This window comes from Sylvia atricapilla, chromosome 5, assembly GCF_009819655.1.
Source record: "Sylvia atricapilla isolate bSylAtr1 chromosome 5, bSylAtr1.pri, whole genome shotgun sequence".
In the NCBI taxonomy this organism is placed as follows: domain Eukaryota; kingdom Metazoa; phylum Chordata; class Aves; order Passeriformes; family Sylviidae; genus Sylvia; species Sylvia atricapilla.
The window spans coordinates 38,703,167-38,721,759 of record NC_089144.1 but is presented as its reverse complement, the minus strand read 5'-3'; the positions used below and the strand labels follow the sequence as shown (position 1 = coordinate 38,721,759).

The following is an 18,593-nucleotide window of genomic DNA, read 5'->3' as shown; positions in this document are numbered from 1 at the left end:
GAAGTATAGATTATTTGGGGTGGTTGAATACCTTTCCATGGTGTTGATTTGCAGACTTCGGTGATTTTGGACCTTCCTGAGACGAAAGGAAAGGCTGGGAATGGACATTGCTGGCAAACCTAACGAAAATGCTTTGTTTAAAATTATGCGGCTAGAACTTTCATACAAGATTTTGTTCCTGTTCAAAATTGCTAAAAGAATAGTTAGTAGCCAGGTGTTATTATATTAAAAGTGAGAAGAATGTTCTTCGTTACGGATGTAATTGTATTCAGAGAAAAATTTTCTGTGGAATGCTTATTGTCTTTGGAAAGCTTATGAGAAGCATGTATCTGAAGGAGACAATTTGTGGAGAAAGGTACGCGAATCTACTTAGTCACTACTAAGATTTTTTTCCTATAATACTGATATTTGAGCTTCATTTTTCTTCTTAAAGAATGTTTTTCCTTGAAAATACGAAGTTGTTTCCATTCTCTGTCTTGACAATGTGGAGACTGGAAGACCAATCTGGAAATGTTTCTGTTTTTCTAACACAGTATCATTCTTCATCTATATGACACTAGTTAAAATTTACGTGGTATCTTCTGTGTGCCTCATAGTTCTTTCTGAAGACCTGCCTTTGTAAGAGCCGAAGATCACTCCATTTCTTGTTGCAGCAGTGCCTTATTATTTCTTATTGTGTCACTTCATAATGGATTAATATGATAATGAGATAAATTAGACTTAAGTTCGTGTTATCAAAATTTTTCAGCTTTACAGTTTATAAAAGGTAGAGGATGTTCATTTAAAGGTAATTTCCTAGAATGTGCCATGACAGTGTTTTTTAAGTGCTTTGTTATAAATGGACCTAAAAGAACTGCACTAAATATTTGTGATTATTTTATTAGAAAAGACTCATTGAAAGTGTTTTTGAATGTGCAATGATTTAGCCATAGTAACCTTCTAAGTATGCCTTTCTTAGTGGTAGGAGCAGGTCTGCGTCACTTGCATTGAAATGTTGGTTAGGAGTAGACCAGTGAAATTGCATTAGTGTTGCTGTCATGAGCGCTGCTGTGAAGAGTTTAAATGGCTTTTATTCAGGTTCACTTGTGGAAACATATCCCTTTCTGGTTTGCTGGTTTGCTAGGACTTGTATCACCATAATGTTTGCTTTGGAGGAGCTGGAGTTAGTTTTTGATACACTAGTGCTATTTTCAGCTAGCAAATAGCGCTGGTTTTATTTTTAAAGACACTGTATTCTAGCATTCTCATTATATACTTTTGACTAGTTTTGGATCCTTTGTGTAAGATGATGACAGAGATTGTCAGTATCTGAGCCTCAGAATATTGACTTTTTTCATGCATTAGGAATTTCAACTGAAATAATTTGACATTCATCTTAGTTTTCTGCTAGTCCTGTTCTCTGTTTCTCAAGGCACTGTACATTCATCTAGAAGCTTTTTCTGATGTCTTAAACTGACTATTTTTCTGTGTTTCTGTAACAATATTTCACACGTCTTGCTCTAATGTAGAGTGCTGGCAAAGAGCTTGTGATGTCATGGTCAGTTGTTTTGTTTTGTTTTTTTAGCTTTGGCTGCTTTAAGTTGGTCTTCTAACCATAAGATCGTGAGGGTTTTTCTCTTTCTATAAATATGTGTACACTAAATTCATAGACTGATCTAGACATAGCTGACTTAACCCAAAGCTGGTTGAGTCCTCGCGTTTCTATCCTCGCCTTAATGTGGCTTTGAGCCAGAGCAGAGGCAGTAATAGAAATGATTTATTTTTTTATTTACTTGCCTACTCACTTTTCCTGTCTCTGGTCTGACAGCAGTCAGTGCTTTAGAAAACTTAATCCTCTCAAAGAAATTATTTCAGCAAATCTAGTATGAAACATTTGTATTGAAGAGTCAAAGTGTTACATATGAGTGTAAACTGGGAGTAATTAATGACTGTCCAAGTAATTTAAAAATCAGTGATTTTCAATGGTAAATTTTCAAAGGAAAAATGAAAACCAAGGTCACCAAAACTAAAATGGGTGATTGAGACTGACACTTCAAGCTCAGTAGGTGCCACTATGTCAAATTAGATCAACTGTTGAGTGAGGAGTACAATTAACTTTTTTTTTTCTTTTCTGGATTTCCTGAAAATCTCTTACATTTAAATGTAATATTTTTGCCACACACAATTGCATGTGGCAAAGAGGGTTGTGGAATCATTCCAATGGAAAGAACTTCAGGTATAGTCCAAGCTCCTGCTCGTAGCAGGGTTAGTTAGCACTGAACTCACACAGCCTTGTCTAAATCTTGGTAAGATTTGATCTAGTTTTGATTATTTCTTGCTTTTGTGTTGAAGAAAAACCTGTTAGTTGGAAAGAAAAGCATTGAAACATTTAATTAAATCTTCCTGAAATATGAGATTAATATTTGGAAACATTCCCTGATGCATGAATTTTGTGAAATATGAGAAGCATGTGAAGCAACATACAGAGACTGTAACTGATAAATAAATGTTTTCTGTTTTAGAGCCTTGATGAGTATGAAGATGATGAAGCAGGGCAGAAGGAACGAAAGAAAGAGGATGCTATTACTCAACAGAATACGATACAGAATGAGAGTTCCAGTGCAGATACCTCTTGCTCATACTTACTTCAGGTGAGATCTTAACATTGTTCGTTTTGGCATTTTACTCAGATTTAAAACTTGTACTACTTTCTTCTTTGTATTTCTTAACAGTAGATTATACCCTATGTGAAAAAAACCCTAAGGTTCAGTAATTGACATATTTCTGAAAATGGGGTATGAGGCTCAATTCCTCAAACTTAACACTACTGAGACAAAGATTCTGATAACAGAGTCTTCTGTTTCTGTGGTGGTCTTGAAGGTAATAGTTTTGATGTTCACCATAAAACTTACTATTTAGTGAGGGGAAGAGAAACTGGGGGATTCAAGTGAAAAATACAGACAGATTTAGAATATTCAATTAATTGGAGGTAGGCTTCTAAATCAGGACACATTTTCCTAATTTATTTTGTCAAATGACTTCTAATTACTGGTTCTAGGATTGAAACCAACACACAAACTCCTAGGGTAGCTCTTGCCTCTGTGAAACCTTTTCTCTTTTTTTATTGCTATTGCTCTCCAATCCCCTGGCCACACTCATTCCTGCAGTCCCCTCCCCGATATCAAAACATTGCCAGTTATGCAATACGACCCTCCTTCGTATTATACCACCTGTGGCAAATGGTCTCTTTCCTGAGCACTCTTAAGTCTCTTTAACCAGTCTTGTTTCTCTTTCTGTTACCTAACAGCATGTACAAACTGAGGCCATCCAGCTCTGCCTGTTGACTCCAACAGAGGCAACAGCACATGCACAGGGAGAAAAGCATCCAAAGAAACCAAGCACTTGGTGCTCATGGGTAGTTTTCTAACTGTCCGTAACTAGGGGTGGCATGGCTGGATTGGTGGATCTGGATGCACTTTCCTTCTAAAGTTTTGCCCAGTCTTTCATATGCTCGTGGATGCCTTTAACGTCGAGAAGAGCCTGAGGCAGAGAAGTTTACAACTTAATTTCCTGGTATATCAAGATCAGTCTCCTTTTGTTAAAGTTGAATCTGTCATTTTCCATGTTTCCATGTGATTTCAGCAAGGTGTCCCAGTGGAAGACATGGGGAACAACTGCTTCCTCTTTGTGTGACTGAGTGCTGCAGAGAGAGGATGGCTCCTCTCAGCTGCCTGTTCCCTAGGCTGAAGAATGCTATTTTATTTGGTTCCTCAAACAGGAGTTACTCAAAAGCATTCACTCCTTTCCATTTTGACTCTGTTTTGTTTGCTACCCAAGAACAGAACCAGTGTAACATTCAGTACAACATACAGTCATAGAGTGGTTTAGTGGTGTGGCTCGTTTTTTCCTGTTTCTTTCTTAATAATTCCTCATACCTATTTGTTTCCTGAGCATTGAATTTACTGTTTATATTGTATATGCCTAATCTAACTTAACATTTTGGAGTTATTTGTGAGTGCAAATAACAAGCTCAGAGGTCAATGCCTGTGTAAATTTAGAAACATGTTCACCTTTTGTTTCACTTATGTACACTATACTTATGTACATTAAATTTAATCTCCTGTTCCACCTCCCAGTCACTCCCAATAAAGGAGTCCTGCCTATTTTTACAGTTGATCTGTATCTTTTCTGTTCTGAATAGCATCTGTGGACATCTCCTCCCCAAATACATTGAAAAGCACAGGTTTCTGCACAGGTTGCTGTAACAGTATGCTGGTTGTTCTGTCCAGAGCTGACCATTGGGGTCCGCCATTACTTCCTGCCTTTTCACCAATGATCTATTCACAGGATGTTTTCATTTATTGCAAGAGGAGATTACTTTCTTTAGGAGGTTTGGGGGAGTGTCTGAAATGCACTATGCTGTCAATCAAATTTCTGTCCTGGACATGTTTTTGTAACTTAAAAAAGCTGTATGAGATTTGCAAAGTGCAACTAACTATTCTACAAATGCCTTGGTGACTCTTCCACGTGATATCCTATTTACTTACTTATTCTCTAATTGTTCTAGACTTACTAGCAACATTTTATCCAGTATAAATATCAAGTTTACTCCTCTATACTACTGTGTTTAGGAAGCTTCTTGAGGATGATGTTTATGGTACTCTGTGGTACTAGAGCAGTTTTAAATGAGAAATTTTATTTGATCTCGAGTAGGTCAGCTATTACATTTTTCAGTAACATCAATAGTTTCTTCAAAGCTCAAGGAATAAATAGCTGCCTCATTCTGGCAGGTGACATTTTAAAATTTCTTTTATTAATTTTTTTTTCACATTCTAACAGTGCTTCTGCTGTAAATAGACCATTCTCCAGAGGGAGTGCTCTGATATGACACTCTTACCATTCTTTTCCATGGTGAACATCAAAAGTATTTCTGCAAAGTGACAATCTCCTCTGTGTATGCCTCATATAACCAGATGTGTTGCATTTGCAGATTTGTGAGAAGCCATCATGCTGAAAAATTTTTATGCTTTTTTTCCAAGTTGTTTTGTAAGATTGTTTTTTACAGTCTTCACTCTGTTTTCACTTCTTAGGCAGGTATTCCAAAAGTTGTAATTTTTAGTTTCCTCTAGTGGTATTGTATAATTCTTTGGTTATATTCCTGTGCCCTCTTTTTTTTTCATCCAAATTCTCTATTCTACTTGACCAGCCATCTCAGTTTTTATTTACCGAATTGTGTGTATTAGTTGTATTCTACATTTCGAAGTTTGTCACCTCTGTATTCCATCAGGCGCTCCTTTGTTGATGGAGCACAGCAGGCGTGTCCTGTTACTGACAATACAGAACAGAGTCACAGATGGAGCCTTAGAAAGTTAGAGCTACTTAGAGTTAATCAGTTCACTACTGGCCCTGTCAATTCGATTTTTATTAGAAGACATAGAACTTGACCATTTTGAATAGAATTTGACAGCAGTGTTGTTTCAGCTTTGATGACTTAATTTCCTTTTGAGTCTATTCTGTGCAAGGCTAATACTCTTTTTAAAAGTAGAGCTTTTGTTGTAGATTTAAGAACTCATTTTAAGTTGACATTGACCAATATATATTTTACTTCTATGTACTAAGCAGAATAAATACATTTCTGTACTTATAGCTATTTCCCCTCCCTTGTCCATTCTTATTATAATTTAATGAAATTTGTAAATACATGATTATTGTGAATGTGGTAAATAAGATGGTATTGACTTCATATTTGATGAGGACATACGTTGCCAAATAAGGTTTTCTTTCTAGTCCTTAATCTGATTTTGTAGTTCCATTTTAATATTGTCAGAGGTTGTGGGTTTCATTTTCTTAGGCAATATGTACATTCTTTGAAAACTCTGGCTGAATTTAACGTTCTTGATCCAAAGCACAGACGTACCAGGTTTAAGAATAGATCTAAAAATACAGGAGACTTGAGTATTTTCCCTGAAGCAGAGCTGTTTGACTGAAATCATCTTCTGAATTATTTTATATTGGCAATATAGAAGATGGCAAGGTTACAAGCATTGAAAAACTATTGCAGTCAAAGAATTTGTTACTTAACTTTAACAAAAGATAATGTGGAAAGCCACACCTCGGCAGGTGACTCAACATTAAATCAGCTCCCAGACACAAGTGTTATATCTGACTATGACCTTCTTGCTTGATTTTCCTCCTGTTGTTAATAGGACTAAAATTCCATTCTTCAGTTGTTCTGATCTTGTGAGTTACAGTACTGTGGGGTTCTCCAGCAATGTGTATGGGGATTCAGACTGATGTTGATAAGTCATATATCCGTAAGCTTGGAACTCTTACAAATGAGCTAAAAATCTGTAATGCTCACGACAAGCATTGTTAAAACTACTACTTAAAAGTTACTAAAGTTTCTACTTTAATTAAAAATCTTCAGCGTCTGGTAATTACAGAAATCTACCTCTTGTTTTGCAGAGATGGCAAAATTGAAAATTGTGCAAAACTATTTGATAGCAGTGTCTCTCTTGCAGGTGGACAGAAATATGTTCGAAGTAGTGAACATGTCTTAATTGAAAATGGTGTTAGTATTTATGTGTGATATACAGAAAGCTTGCATCAAAAAACCTGCAAGATTTGGCTGGAAAAGCCAGTTTGTTTAATGAAGATTTAATTTTTAGGTTTTTAGAAGACTTTCTGAGTTCTAGAATGTGGAAAAGATGTTACTATTAGCTAATACTCAAACCCCCCATATACAAGGCTGTTGTACCAAAGCATTTAGGTTTGCTGATACCATGGTCATGTGCCTTGTGGAATTCAATTGTTTGTGCATCTGGCCTCCTAAAGTATGCCCTAGATATGTGCCCTTCTTCACGTAATCCTGTGGCAGTAGGGTTAACATAACCTCCGAGTCATTACAAAAGTGATACTTGAGCCTGGTAGTATGTTGCGATGTGTATGTCACCTTATGGTGCTCTTGGAAAGTTAGAGAGCCAGTTGGGAAAGCTGAGATGATCTATTCAAAACTAACGTGAAGCCTTGCAGTGAGAGACACATGTATAGATCCTCTATACATTAAAACCTTCTAATTACAATGGGCTGTTTTTGGGCAGTTCTGCTGTAATAATACAGAAGTATCATTCTCAATACCTTGGAAAGTGTTTGAAATCCTTTATGTTACCTTTGGTTCCTTTCTGTTTTACTTCAAGTGTTGTAGTGCCTGCGAATGCTAGTTGTGCTGTGCACTGAATGAGTATTTTGTAAAAAAATTATCAGCTGTGAATAATTGACATTTAATATATGGGAGTTGAGTAAATATGTATTGTCAAAAGCATCAAGAGACAGGCATTTTAGAACTTCAAAATTACTTTTGTCATTGGCATGTGGAGGGTGGGGTTATTAAGTTCTAGATGTGTGGTTTTTGAGTTCTAGATGTGTGTCCTCACTGAGGACAAAAAGGGTCTTGCTGGATGAGCTGAATCCTTTCCTCTCCCTGGAAAACTTGACCCAAACATGTCAGGATTTTTTACTACTATCATATCACAGAAATAGGAATCAATTAGAGTGAGAGATACTGATTTTTGTGCCTATGGGCATGGAAAGAGGAAATTCTGAGTCACTTAGATACTGAACTTCAACCTTTGTGAAACTGATACTCTGAATCCTTCAACTGAAAGGTAATTACTTATAAATACTAGAATAATTTAGAATATCTTCCTGTAGAAAGTGAGTGCTGATCTTTGTTATTGTCACACAGAAGCAAATCATAACTATTGCAGTTACCAATATCTTTTGCATCTGTTCTGATTGCCAAAGACCTTTCTCTAGTCATCTGCTAGAAACCTGCTGTGGTATTTGTAGCATTGGTATGAAACTGGTAGGGGAATATTGTCTCTCAAGCATTATGAAGCCTGGGACCCCATTATGAGATGACTCACTCTTTTTTTTTTTTAAGCCATGACAACTGTTTTGCTGTACCTGATTGCATATTATGTATTGCTGCAAAGCCCAGGGCCTCATTCAAGACCCTTACACTTCAATTGGAAATAGCAGTCATTTTGTTCCAGCCATTAATTTGCTTTGTGTATGCAATTGTAATGTACATTTCTTGCTTTCTCTGTATTAGTCTTAGCATGTACATGAACAAGAAATTCAAGAAATTAAGAGTTTGAATCTTACAAAATTATTTTGTACAAGACACAGCTTTGTGAGATACATTTTAGACAGTTAAACATCCACACTGAATTGCAGTCACAAACTCAGAATGGATTTGCTAAACAAAAAAATGTCACTTCATTTGTAGCACTTAACCGAGTTAGACTGTAAGTTGTGTTATATTCTTGCAGTAAGTACAAATTATGTCCATTAGCAGACAGACTAAAGCTTGATCCTAGTACTGAATTCCTGTGGAGCTGTTAATCCTAGACAAGAGAAGGCAAAGCTGCCCTAGTTTTCAGCTCAGAGCACTGACTTACATACACAATAGTGTTGCCGTGTCTTGAATTGCTCTCACTCTCCCTATAGCAGCAATGCATTTTTTTGTTCTCTGCAAGAGATTAGCTTGTGATAGATGCTTGGATAATCATTCAATTTAGTGTAGAAATTACCCAGTACCTTTGAAATAATCCCTGTTGACTGGAGGTGAGGATAGGATGAAATGTCTACATAATTTCCATTAATGGTACAATTATGAAATTGTATCACAGTAGATTAGGTTCATTGTAGTAACTTCAGTTACTACAATGATTAGGTTAGGTGGCAAAATAATCAGAACTTGATTTATTAACATGACCTTTTAGTTTTGCCATGTGCATTTACTTGTAAGTCATTTAAAAGCCTTTGAAAATTGAAGGAGAATCACATCTGATATTTTTTTAACCTTTTGTTCTAAAAAAGCTTAGCATTTCACCAAAACATTGCAGATACTTTCTAAAGGGAATGTGGTCCAAAGATATTTCTATAGAAGTTTAGTTCTGTTTGCTTCAATACCATCCTTTAAATGTGACCTAACTCATTGAAATTTTTGGAAGCAAGGCTATACATCAGTGTTAAAAAACTATAAATGTTTGAGAGGCACGTTATAAGCTTTGCTGAAAGCAGTAAGTAAAGGTAAGGAATAAAATTCCTTAGCTTTGTGGTAGACTGTGAGAAATGCAGGGATCTGAATCTGTTACATCCATCTCCTTTCAGAATGATAGCTAAAACCCTACTTGACACTAGCTTCCCCAGAGTTCTGTATTTGAATCTTGTGCTGAGAATATATTTCCAGATAGGCCAGTCAACTCATGTCGCACTTCTTGCCTATTTTGCCTTTTCTGGCTTGTCATTTTGCAGTGTGATATCATGCAACATCATTTTACTATTATATTCATTATCCAAAGTATATGGTAATAATATTAATGCCTATTCATACATGGCTTTTCAAAGGTGTCTGGCAACTAGGTTTCATGTAGTTCTTGCAAAGAAGAACTGTGTGCATGCATTCAAGAGTAGTAATTAATCTTTAGTAAGTATTTTGCCGTAATGTTGCTTGATGTTAAGTTCTGTCCGTAGATGTGGTTGTGCTACACTAGGCATGCCTGAATGTATTAAATGTTTTCTTTTCAGCACTGTGTTTTTTAAATGTTCCGCCAAGAGTTATTTTGCATAATAACATGATTATAATATGCTATTGTTTTTAAAAGTAAGGAAGTAAATGTGATTGAAGTACAGAAATATGTTAATTATGGTGATGTATGTTTGAAAGTCATAAGTAATTCTGCCAAATCAAGTTATATGACTAATATTTGAGAGTTAGGTACCAGCTAATATTATCTTGGGTTTTCTATTTGCAGGTGGAGTGTGGTGCACTTCACAGAGATGATATGAAAGCAATCATTAGTATCCACAAAGCACTTAAGCAGTAATAGTGACTGCAGTAGAAAACTCACGAGGAAAACTGACTATATGTCTAAAAGTGTTTGCAAGGTTAAAAGTATTCAAATTCAATGTTAAGTATTAGAAGATGACTAATTTTTAAAATACATTTGCACCTTGAGTCAGTTTTGTGTGTGTGTGCAGTGTTTTTTAAGTGGCATTAGTTGGAGGGAATTTGCTGCCCTGTGCAGGTCATTGCATGAACCAGGTGCTTCAGTTACCATCTGCCGTGGCTCCCATGGCTTGGGAGACCCAGGGATTTCTGTGACCTGTGTAAGGAAAACAGGAACACAGGAATTTCATGTTTTCATGGCCACACATGATCAGGCAATCTCTCAGGTAATTTCTAGCAATATGGGCCAATATTCAGAGCAGTTTGAGTATGTTAATAACTGAGTAATTAAAGCGTGTGTCCACTTTGAGAAGAGATGGAAAATGCGAAATGTTGAACATTACTGGGTACTGTTCTTTGTGTTTCCACTTAAGAGATGTGGAAAAATACATCATGATGTCAGGAAGGGCAGTCTCATGAGTTTGAATGAAAGTTGTGTAGGTCTAGGACGTTGTGATCTGTTCTGAATTGGTTGACTTTGCAGTCTTAATTTGCTTTAATTGCTCTTTTCTGTATATATTATTACAGGTTGGAAAAAACCCACTCTATATAGTAACTTTTTCATTAATCTTCAAGGTAACTTCTGAGTTGGAGTGATAGTGTTGCATGGTGTTCTTGTCTGGTAGAACTGGATTTGTTTTGATAAAAATAAGATTGCTAGCTTCTAGTTGCATTGTATGGATTTGTGTTTTAGGTACAACAGCAGTTTTAGAACAGTGGAGTCTGAATTTCTCATGAGAATGGGCTATGTCATAAGACGTTGTAGCAACATAGGTTTCTGTTCCAAGATCTTCCTTCTCTCCTGACACGTGAGCAAATTTACTATATGTGTGTCTGTTCCATGCATGCTGATCCATGCATGTTCAGTGGGTTTTACTATGCCAAAGGATCTGCATATACAAATCTGATTCAGCTGTACATGTGCACTATCCAGTACTCCTGCTTTTGGAAAGTGCTTTCAAGTGCAGTTGTGGTCCTTTTTGCCCCTAAGAAATCAGGAAGCTGAGAGATAGCACTCACTAGAGACCAAAGGGATGGAGGGTGGCTGTAAATTGCTTATGAGCCAGGTAAAGAGATCTTTCAATTTTTTGTGGAAGGCATTATTTGTATTCAGTGCGTGATCACTGTCAGCATAAATTTGATTACCTTTGATGGCAAACTTCGCTTTTCTTAGAAAGAAATACTCAATTATTAGCATTCTTAATATCTGTGCTCAATAAAGTTTAATTTAATGGGTAGGTGGTTTAAGCGTGAAAAACTTTGTTTGATGAATGCATTTCACTCCCAGTAAATAGAATTAAATGTACCATGAAGTCTCTTAAAATTGAGTATTTGATTTTGTGTGCCTGTGTATGTGTGCACAATTGTTTGTCACAGGACCTGCACAAAGACTAAAGTTGAATCAAGCCTGTGTCTGTGAAGGCAAACATTTTGAAAGCTTCTTGGTTTTACTTTAGATTCACAGTTGTGTCTAGAAGCCTACAGGGTTTTCAGCACAGCCTACTCTTCAGGTGCTTTCTAGATCCTTATGCACAGCAAAAGTGAAGTAAAGTGTGTAATAGTTTCTTAGGATTTCCTCCTTGTAGTTTCCTTAAGTTTGGTTGTGATCCTTCAGCTAAGATTTCATTTTCTGGGGGCTTCTACTCCAATTTTTTCTTGTTTTCAGATGTTGCTGCTGTATACTCAGCCTGTATGAACAGAATACAACAATAAAACAGAACTTGTTTTATTGTTGCCGTTTATTTCTTTCACTTTGGAGTTCATGTAGCTGTGCTCCAGAATTGCACCAGCACTAGCAGCTGTTACACTGGTCTGGAGCCTTTTTTGGAACCTTTACATAGATGTAAGGAGTAGGAAGTGGTTTCTCAAATTCCCAACTAATGTTTTGAGCAGCCCAGAGGGGCCTCATGTAACAGATTTATTTTTTTCCCACGTATCTTCTGTTTTGGACTGGCTTTTTAAGGCAGCTGGGTTACAGTGGGTATCTCCTCCCAGTCTTCTTTATTTTTGTGGAGAAACAAGAAAAGTGACCCTGGAAGTATAATGATAAACTGTATCTAAGGTTTCTTTGGCAAGAAGGATCTTTGAGCATGTACAAGTATTTTGAAAAAGGTTTTCCTGACATATCTACTTGTACAAATAGATTACACAGCCTGACTGATATGCTAATACTCCTGATTCCTGCACTTTTCTGTGCTTCTACTCTAGAGAGAGAATTTTCATTGATACTGCTTTCATGCCAGGAACAAGTCTGAAGCCTAGGTAGCAGTTATGAGTACCTGCTGGGTGTGTACAGAGAGGGAGGAGGTTCTTTTCTGCAAGAACCAACATGAACCAAGAGGATCCCTACTGCAAGGGGAAGAGGGGAGACAACTTGCTTGGTACTGCTGAAAGATGAGCAGAAATGTATAGTCTGCACAAATACATGTAGCAATAGTTGTCAGACATTTTGTGACATGTATCATACATTCATGTTATTAATACTAAGTTAGAGAATATCATAGCAGTAGTTTCTCAGATGTTGCTGGTGTGTTTGGAAGGTGCATATTCCAGTTCCATGGTGGTGGGAGGATGGCTGGGGCAGGATAGCCTGCTTCTGCATCTCTGCATCCTTGCAGTCTAGTGTAATTAATGTGATGGTTCAGGAGGGAGGAGGAATCTGTAATTCATAGTTGTTTGGTGGAGACAGCCTGACTATGTTTATACTGTTAAAAAGTGCAAGACCTGGGTGTGAGCTCAACGGCTGCGCTGCTGATAGAGCCTATGGCTTAATTATTAGCAACATTTTCTGGCATGGTTTTGGTTCATGCTGCCTAATGCTCTCTTATGTCGTATCTGAGGACTGTTTGAAGAATAATATACCAGGTGCCAGTCCTCTGATATAGTATGAACATCACAGCAACAGTTTTGGCTGCTTGTGTAGTGCTGCAAGGACTTTGCCAGCCCAAAACTACTAGATTTTGCCAGCTCAAAAACAACTGCATACCTTGAATCAACAGGCTGGGGTATGCAACACAGACCTTTGCTCTGAAAACACTGCTTGGAGTTGTAGTTCAGCCCCTGTCTGATTTCAGATACTTGTGTCTGAGGGGAGCCTACAGATTCTGATATCTTAGGAATACCGCATTGTCTTTCTGGTCACTTTTCCTGCTCTGCTTTTTCTGAGAGTCACTTGAGATCTAGTCAAGTTTTTTCAGCCTGACCTAATCAGCTCCTTCACAGCTTTTGTTTTGAGTGCCTAATTGCTTGTCCTGAACTCTTCTGGCTCTTCAGTGGTGAATATTGCTTTAATATAGAAATAGAGAATAATGAATAAAAGAAAATCTCTGTTAATTTGTTTAAATGTGTGTTTCTGGTTTCTTTGTTTCTGGGAGTTTTCTTTTGGAAGATGCTTGACTTACCTGGGAGTTACTTGTGTTATTTGCAGACATTTCTTTAATTATTTTCTTTCACCTTATGTCCTTAATAGATTTCTTCATAGGTATAAATTGAGGATACTTACCTTTCTGTTAGAACACTGATTAGTTCTGTAGGTGTTCTTGCAGTGTTTCTCTATGGCCTCCTGCCTCTGTTTAAACAGGCAGATAAATCATAACTCCTTTGACTTCGCTGGAGTAATATCTATCACTCAAACCCAGGCATTTTAGCACATTTATTAGTTGTAGTTTGAAGTCCTATTAATTAGATATTAATTAAAGATAGTAGATGAGGATGTAAAAAATAAAGGTTCACAAAGTTGTGTTGCATTTCCATGAAATCCAAATCCTGTGCCTGGAATGGGGCAGTCCTGGTTGTGTGCATAGACTGGGGAGCAGGAAAGAGACCTGGGGATCCTGTGGATGGCAAGTTGAACATGAGCCAGCAGTGCCTTGGAGCCAGGAGAGCCAACTCTGTCCTGGGGGCATCAGGCACAGCATCACCAGCCTGGCAAGGGAAGGGATTGTCCCCTCTGCTCTGCACTGAGGTGGCCTCACCTCCAGTCCTGGGGGCAGTTTTGGGTGCCACAATGTGTAAAAGACATTAAAAAAAAAGCTGTTAGAGAGCATTGAGAGGAGAGCCACAAGGATGATGAACGGTATGAGGTGGGAGCAATATGAGGAGCAGCTGAGGTCACTTGGTCTGCTCAGCCTGGAGGAGACTGAAGGGAGTTGTGGTCTTCATTCTCACAAGGGGAGGAGGAGCCAGTACTGATGTCTTCAATTTTGTGACCAGTGACAGGACTTTAGGAAATGTCATAAAGCTGAGTCAGGAGAGGTTTAGGTTGGATATCAGGAAAAATCTCCTCACCTAGAGGGTGTTTGGGCACTGGAATAGGCTCCCCAGGGCAGTGATCACAGCTCCAAGCCTGACAGTTCAAGAAGCATTTGGACAACACTCTCAGGCACCAGGTGTGATCCCTGGGGTATCCTTTTTAGGACCAGGCATTGGACTTGATGATTCTGATGGGTCCTTTCCAACTCAGCATAATCTTTGATTCTGTGATTCAGGAATGGAAGGTAAATGGTATTTCTTGACACCTGAGGGAAAATTGCTTCTGGGAAATTTTGATGGGAGGAGAAAAAAGGTATTTCATCTGTCTTTTTGCTGTTTTTCTCACTTGCAGTCATTCCTGGTTTGTATTAGGGTCAGACTGCCTTTTAGTTGTTGAGCGTTTAGATGTTATCCCACTTTAAGAGCTGAATGAAACCTTGTCTGTATTGCAGAATATATATAAAACTGCTATTTCCAAACAAGTTGCAGTGCAGAGTTGTACTGAATGTGAGAAGTAGCTGTAGTTAATCAAGATGTGATTTAAGGTACAGGAGTTAACTTGATTTGCTGGACGGAGATAGAATCTACCTTGGTATGTAAAAAGGCAAGAAACACCAGCAGCAGATCTCCTTCTATGCAGTGAAGTTATTTTGCTCATATCTTGAAGAATGTTCAAAAAACTTTCTAGGAAGCCCATATTTGAATTGCATATGAAAAGAAAATTGTTTTGATGGCCTAATTTCAGTCAAAATTTAATCTTGCATGTTGCAGGAATATCATTATGTAGTAATAATTTGCACTAGTTTATAGTTATATTTCAAAACACTGTGCATATTCTTCCTGTCAGTATATATACCAGTGAGCCTTAACAGTCTGATTTGATCCAGGGGATTTGCTTTAATTGTTTGCAAAACTTTTAAGTAATGTTTCAAGGGGTTCCAGTGAACCATCTACATAGTCCAGCTGACTCCAGAGTCTGTACTTGTTTAAAAACAGTGTTTGTTAGTGCATTTTAACTAGCAAATTTGTAATAGTAGGGTTGGTTTAACATCTGGAAAACTTTGTCAAACACTTGTAAACACAGACAATTCTGTTTATTTAAAGCCGGATGACCAGCTTGTTTGTATAATCTCTCTGTTGGCCAGATGAAATACCAAGATGAGCCAGGAGCAAAGAGGAGAGTTGGCCAAGTTCCTTGCATCCTAGTTTGACAGAGATTTAATTGGCAGTAAATGGTTTCATTAATTGAAATGATCTCAGCTTCCTTTTCTGTCCTTATATGTTCTCCTGTGCAGCAGGTGTATGTCTTTGTGTTAGTCTATGCAGTGAATCAGATGAAGGAACTCATGTGGAATGAGAGAAATGTTTTCTTTTTCCTTGGTTATTTTCACGTAGATCACACCCTGTCCTGCATTAATACCATCCACACAATCACTTTTGTAGACAAAACAGAAAGGGAGCCTGAACAATTTTCTGGAGCCATGGTTATGTACGTCACTCTGCAGTAGTTTGCAGTGTTCACTAATAATTTGGTTTATTAGTGAAGTATATGCTATTAAAATGTCATATAAGCTGCCTGAGATCATGTGCAAAAAGTAAATGTATTTTTAAAGCTCTGTTTGGAATACTGCATTGAAGTGTGTGTTTGATTTCAGCCTTGGACAAAGAATTGATGTTGGTACATGTCTTTGGCAGCAGTGTTTTTTCACCACTAAGAAAGAAACCATTAGCATTGTTATGGATCACTTCTTTACTTACCGTTTTTCCATTTGGCATTTCCACAGACTATAAAAAGAATTCCTCTTTTAGAGGGAGACATTCAAATAAACCGATCCCTTTGTTGCTCATGATGAATTTCACTTTTATAGTAATGATTAGGTATTTTAAATGTGGGTTAAAACTCAACATTAAAAAATATTAAGGAATATAAGCCAGATTTGTAAATAAGTATTTATGCACAAGAATAATCACCTGCTTTTAGGTTAACTCTTTGTCAGAACAGGCATGTTCCTCCTTCTCTCCTTCCCTTTCTTAATTTTCTGCCAACCTTCAGTTCTCCAAAAGTGGAGGAGACAAGATCTTAAGTTATAGGTGCTTGCCTCATTTTAAGATCTTCTGAATAGTTTGAAATCTTAGATTAATTTTTGATTTATAGGCACATAATGCTATTGACAGTGCGACTACTTATATTTGTGTTGCCAGAGACTTTTGGACGCACACAAAATAAATTCTGTAACTTGAGAACAGAGGTAAATAATACATTTTCCTAGTGCTTTCATCATCACTTTAAAAAATGATTGGTTTGCATTTACGTTAGAGATTTGAAAGTAATAAAAGTCATAATTTACCAAATCCGCAATACTATTTTGGTGTTCAGAGGAATTTTTTATGCATCAGATGTGCATTTTTAACTTTTTGTTCACAGTTTTAACTGCAGAAAAAATACTCCACTAATACTTACTGTAAAAACATCTGTTTCAAAGGACTTGTTAATTGACTCAAGGTTTTTTTGTGTGTTTGTTTTAACAGCTGTCATTTGTACCAAATAAGAATATTTGCTGTGCACTTTGTCTTTGAGCACTTGTTTGCTTTCCCAGCTTTTTTTGAAGAACTGGCTTTTCTGAATGCTACTGCCAAACTTTAAAGTGTTTTGTTGAATTAAATGTACAAATCTATGTAATTGCTTTACAGCTTATATTTGCATTTAGTATATGAAAATGTTTTAGCAAATATGAGGATATACATTGCATTCATTGCATTCTTTTAGTGTCTAGGGTAAAAAACATCTAATAACTTAAGATTTCTTTGTACAAAGGTATGTGTGCTTCACTAGACTGCAATCATTTCTCCCTTTCTCATGAATTCTGTCTTCCACTGCAAACAGAGGCTTATGTTCACCAGGAATCATTTTCTTGAAAAAAAGAATCTGTTAAAAAAATAACTGAGGAAGATTAGAGCCCAAAGTTCCTACTTTATTGTATCTAGAGGCATTTAGACAAAATTTAGACTCAATGTAACTCTCCATCCAAGCCTAGAATGACAATTGAACCACTTGCCCATTGCTAATGGGGCAATTGGGATGTTTCTGAGACCATCACCACCAGGAGCTATGTCTGTTACTGATGTGGTGCTTCAGTTCTCAAATACAGAGAACACGTATCTTAATGTATTATATGAAACAGTTTGAATCTCTTCAGGTACCTCAGAGTCAAATCACCTCATCAGTCACTGCTGACTGTCTTAAAACGAAAAATCTTAAGGCTTGAGGGGATCTTGGGAAGTCTCCAGTCCAAGTCTTGCAGACAAATCAGGATACCTGTAGCAAATTGCTCAGGACTGTAGCCAGTTGGGTTTTTATTATCACCATGGACAGAGATATGTCTCCATCATCTTTACCCCATCAGGAATTTGTACATATTGGCAAGATACCTCCTGAGCATCCTATTCTCCTGGCTGAACATTTCCAGCACTTTCAGCTTCTCCTCATATGTCAGATGCTCCAGACCTTTAATCATATGTCCAGCCTTGCTGGGGTCTCTCCAGTGTATTGTTCTCATTCTGAGAAGTCCAGAAGTGGACCCAGCATGCCAACTGTGGTCTCACTGGGGCTGAGCAGAGGGGAATTAGAGAATATGCTTAGTTGGAAGGGACCCACAAGTCCAACTCCTGTCCCTGAACAGAACACCCCAAGAGTTGCACCATGTGCCTGAGAGTATTGTCCAAATGCTTCTTGAAGCTGTGACCACTTCCCTGCAGAGCCTGTTCAAGTGCCCAGCCCTCCTGAGATGCACTTAGAACTTTTACCTAATATCCAAATAAAGCCTCTGCTGACACAACTTCAGGCCATTCCCTCAGATCCTGTCACTGGTCATGACAGAGAAAGATCAGTGCCTCACTGTCCTCACACCTTCATGAGGAAGTTGTAACTGCAGTGAGGTCTCCCTTCAGTCTTGTCCAGGCTGAACAAGCTAGGTGACCTCAGCAACTTCTTGTGTGACTTCTCCTCTAGTTCCTTCACTGTCTTTGTAGCTCTCCTCAGGATGCTGTCCTTCAGCGTTCTGGCAGTGCATCCTGAGAGTGCCGTGGGCCTTCTTTGCTGCGTCGCCAGAGTGATGGCTTATGTCTGACTTGGTGTCCACCAGAACATCTGGATTCTTCTCTCCACAGCAGCTTTCCACAGCATGTACTTGTGCTTGGGGTTATTTGTCCCCAGGCTCAGGTGCAGGACTTTGCATTTTCCTTTTTTTTTTTTTTGGGGGGGGGGGGGTGTTTATGGTGTTTCTGTAAGCTCGTTTTCAAGCCTGTGTCCCTCTAGATGGCAACACAGCCACCTGATGTGTTGTTAACC

At 37.8% G+C, this 18,593-nt stretch overlaps 1 protein-coding gene across 1 annotated transcript in view; it reads left to right on the top strand.

Moving 5' to 3' along the window:
* Nucleotides 1-18,593, top strand: part of PAWR (pro-apoptotic WT1 regulator) — a 72,303-nt gene that overhangs the window by 34,926 nt on the left and 18,784 nt on the right. The window contains exon 2 of the mRNA XM_066319214.1: nt 2,502-2,630. Within this exon, the coding sequence (XP_066175311.1) occupies nt 2,502-2,630 (129 nt within the window). The remainder of the gene's footprint in view (nt 1-2,501; nt 2,631-18,593) is intronic.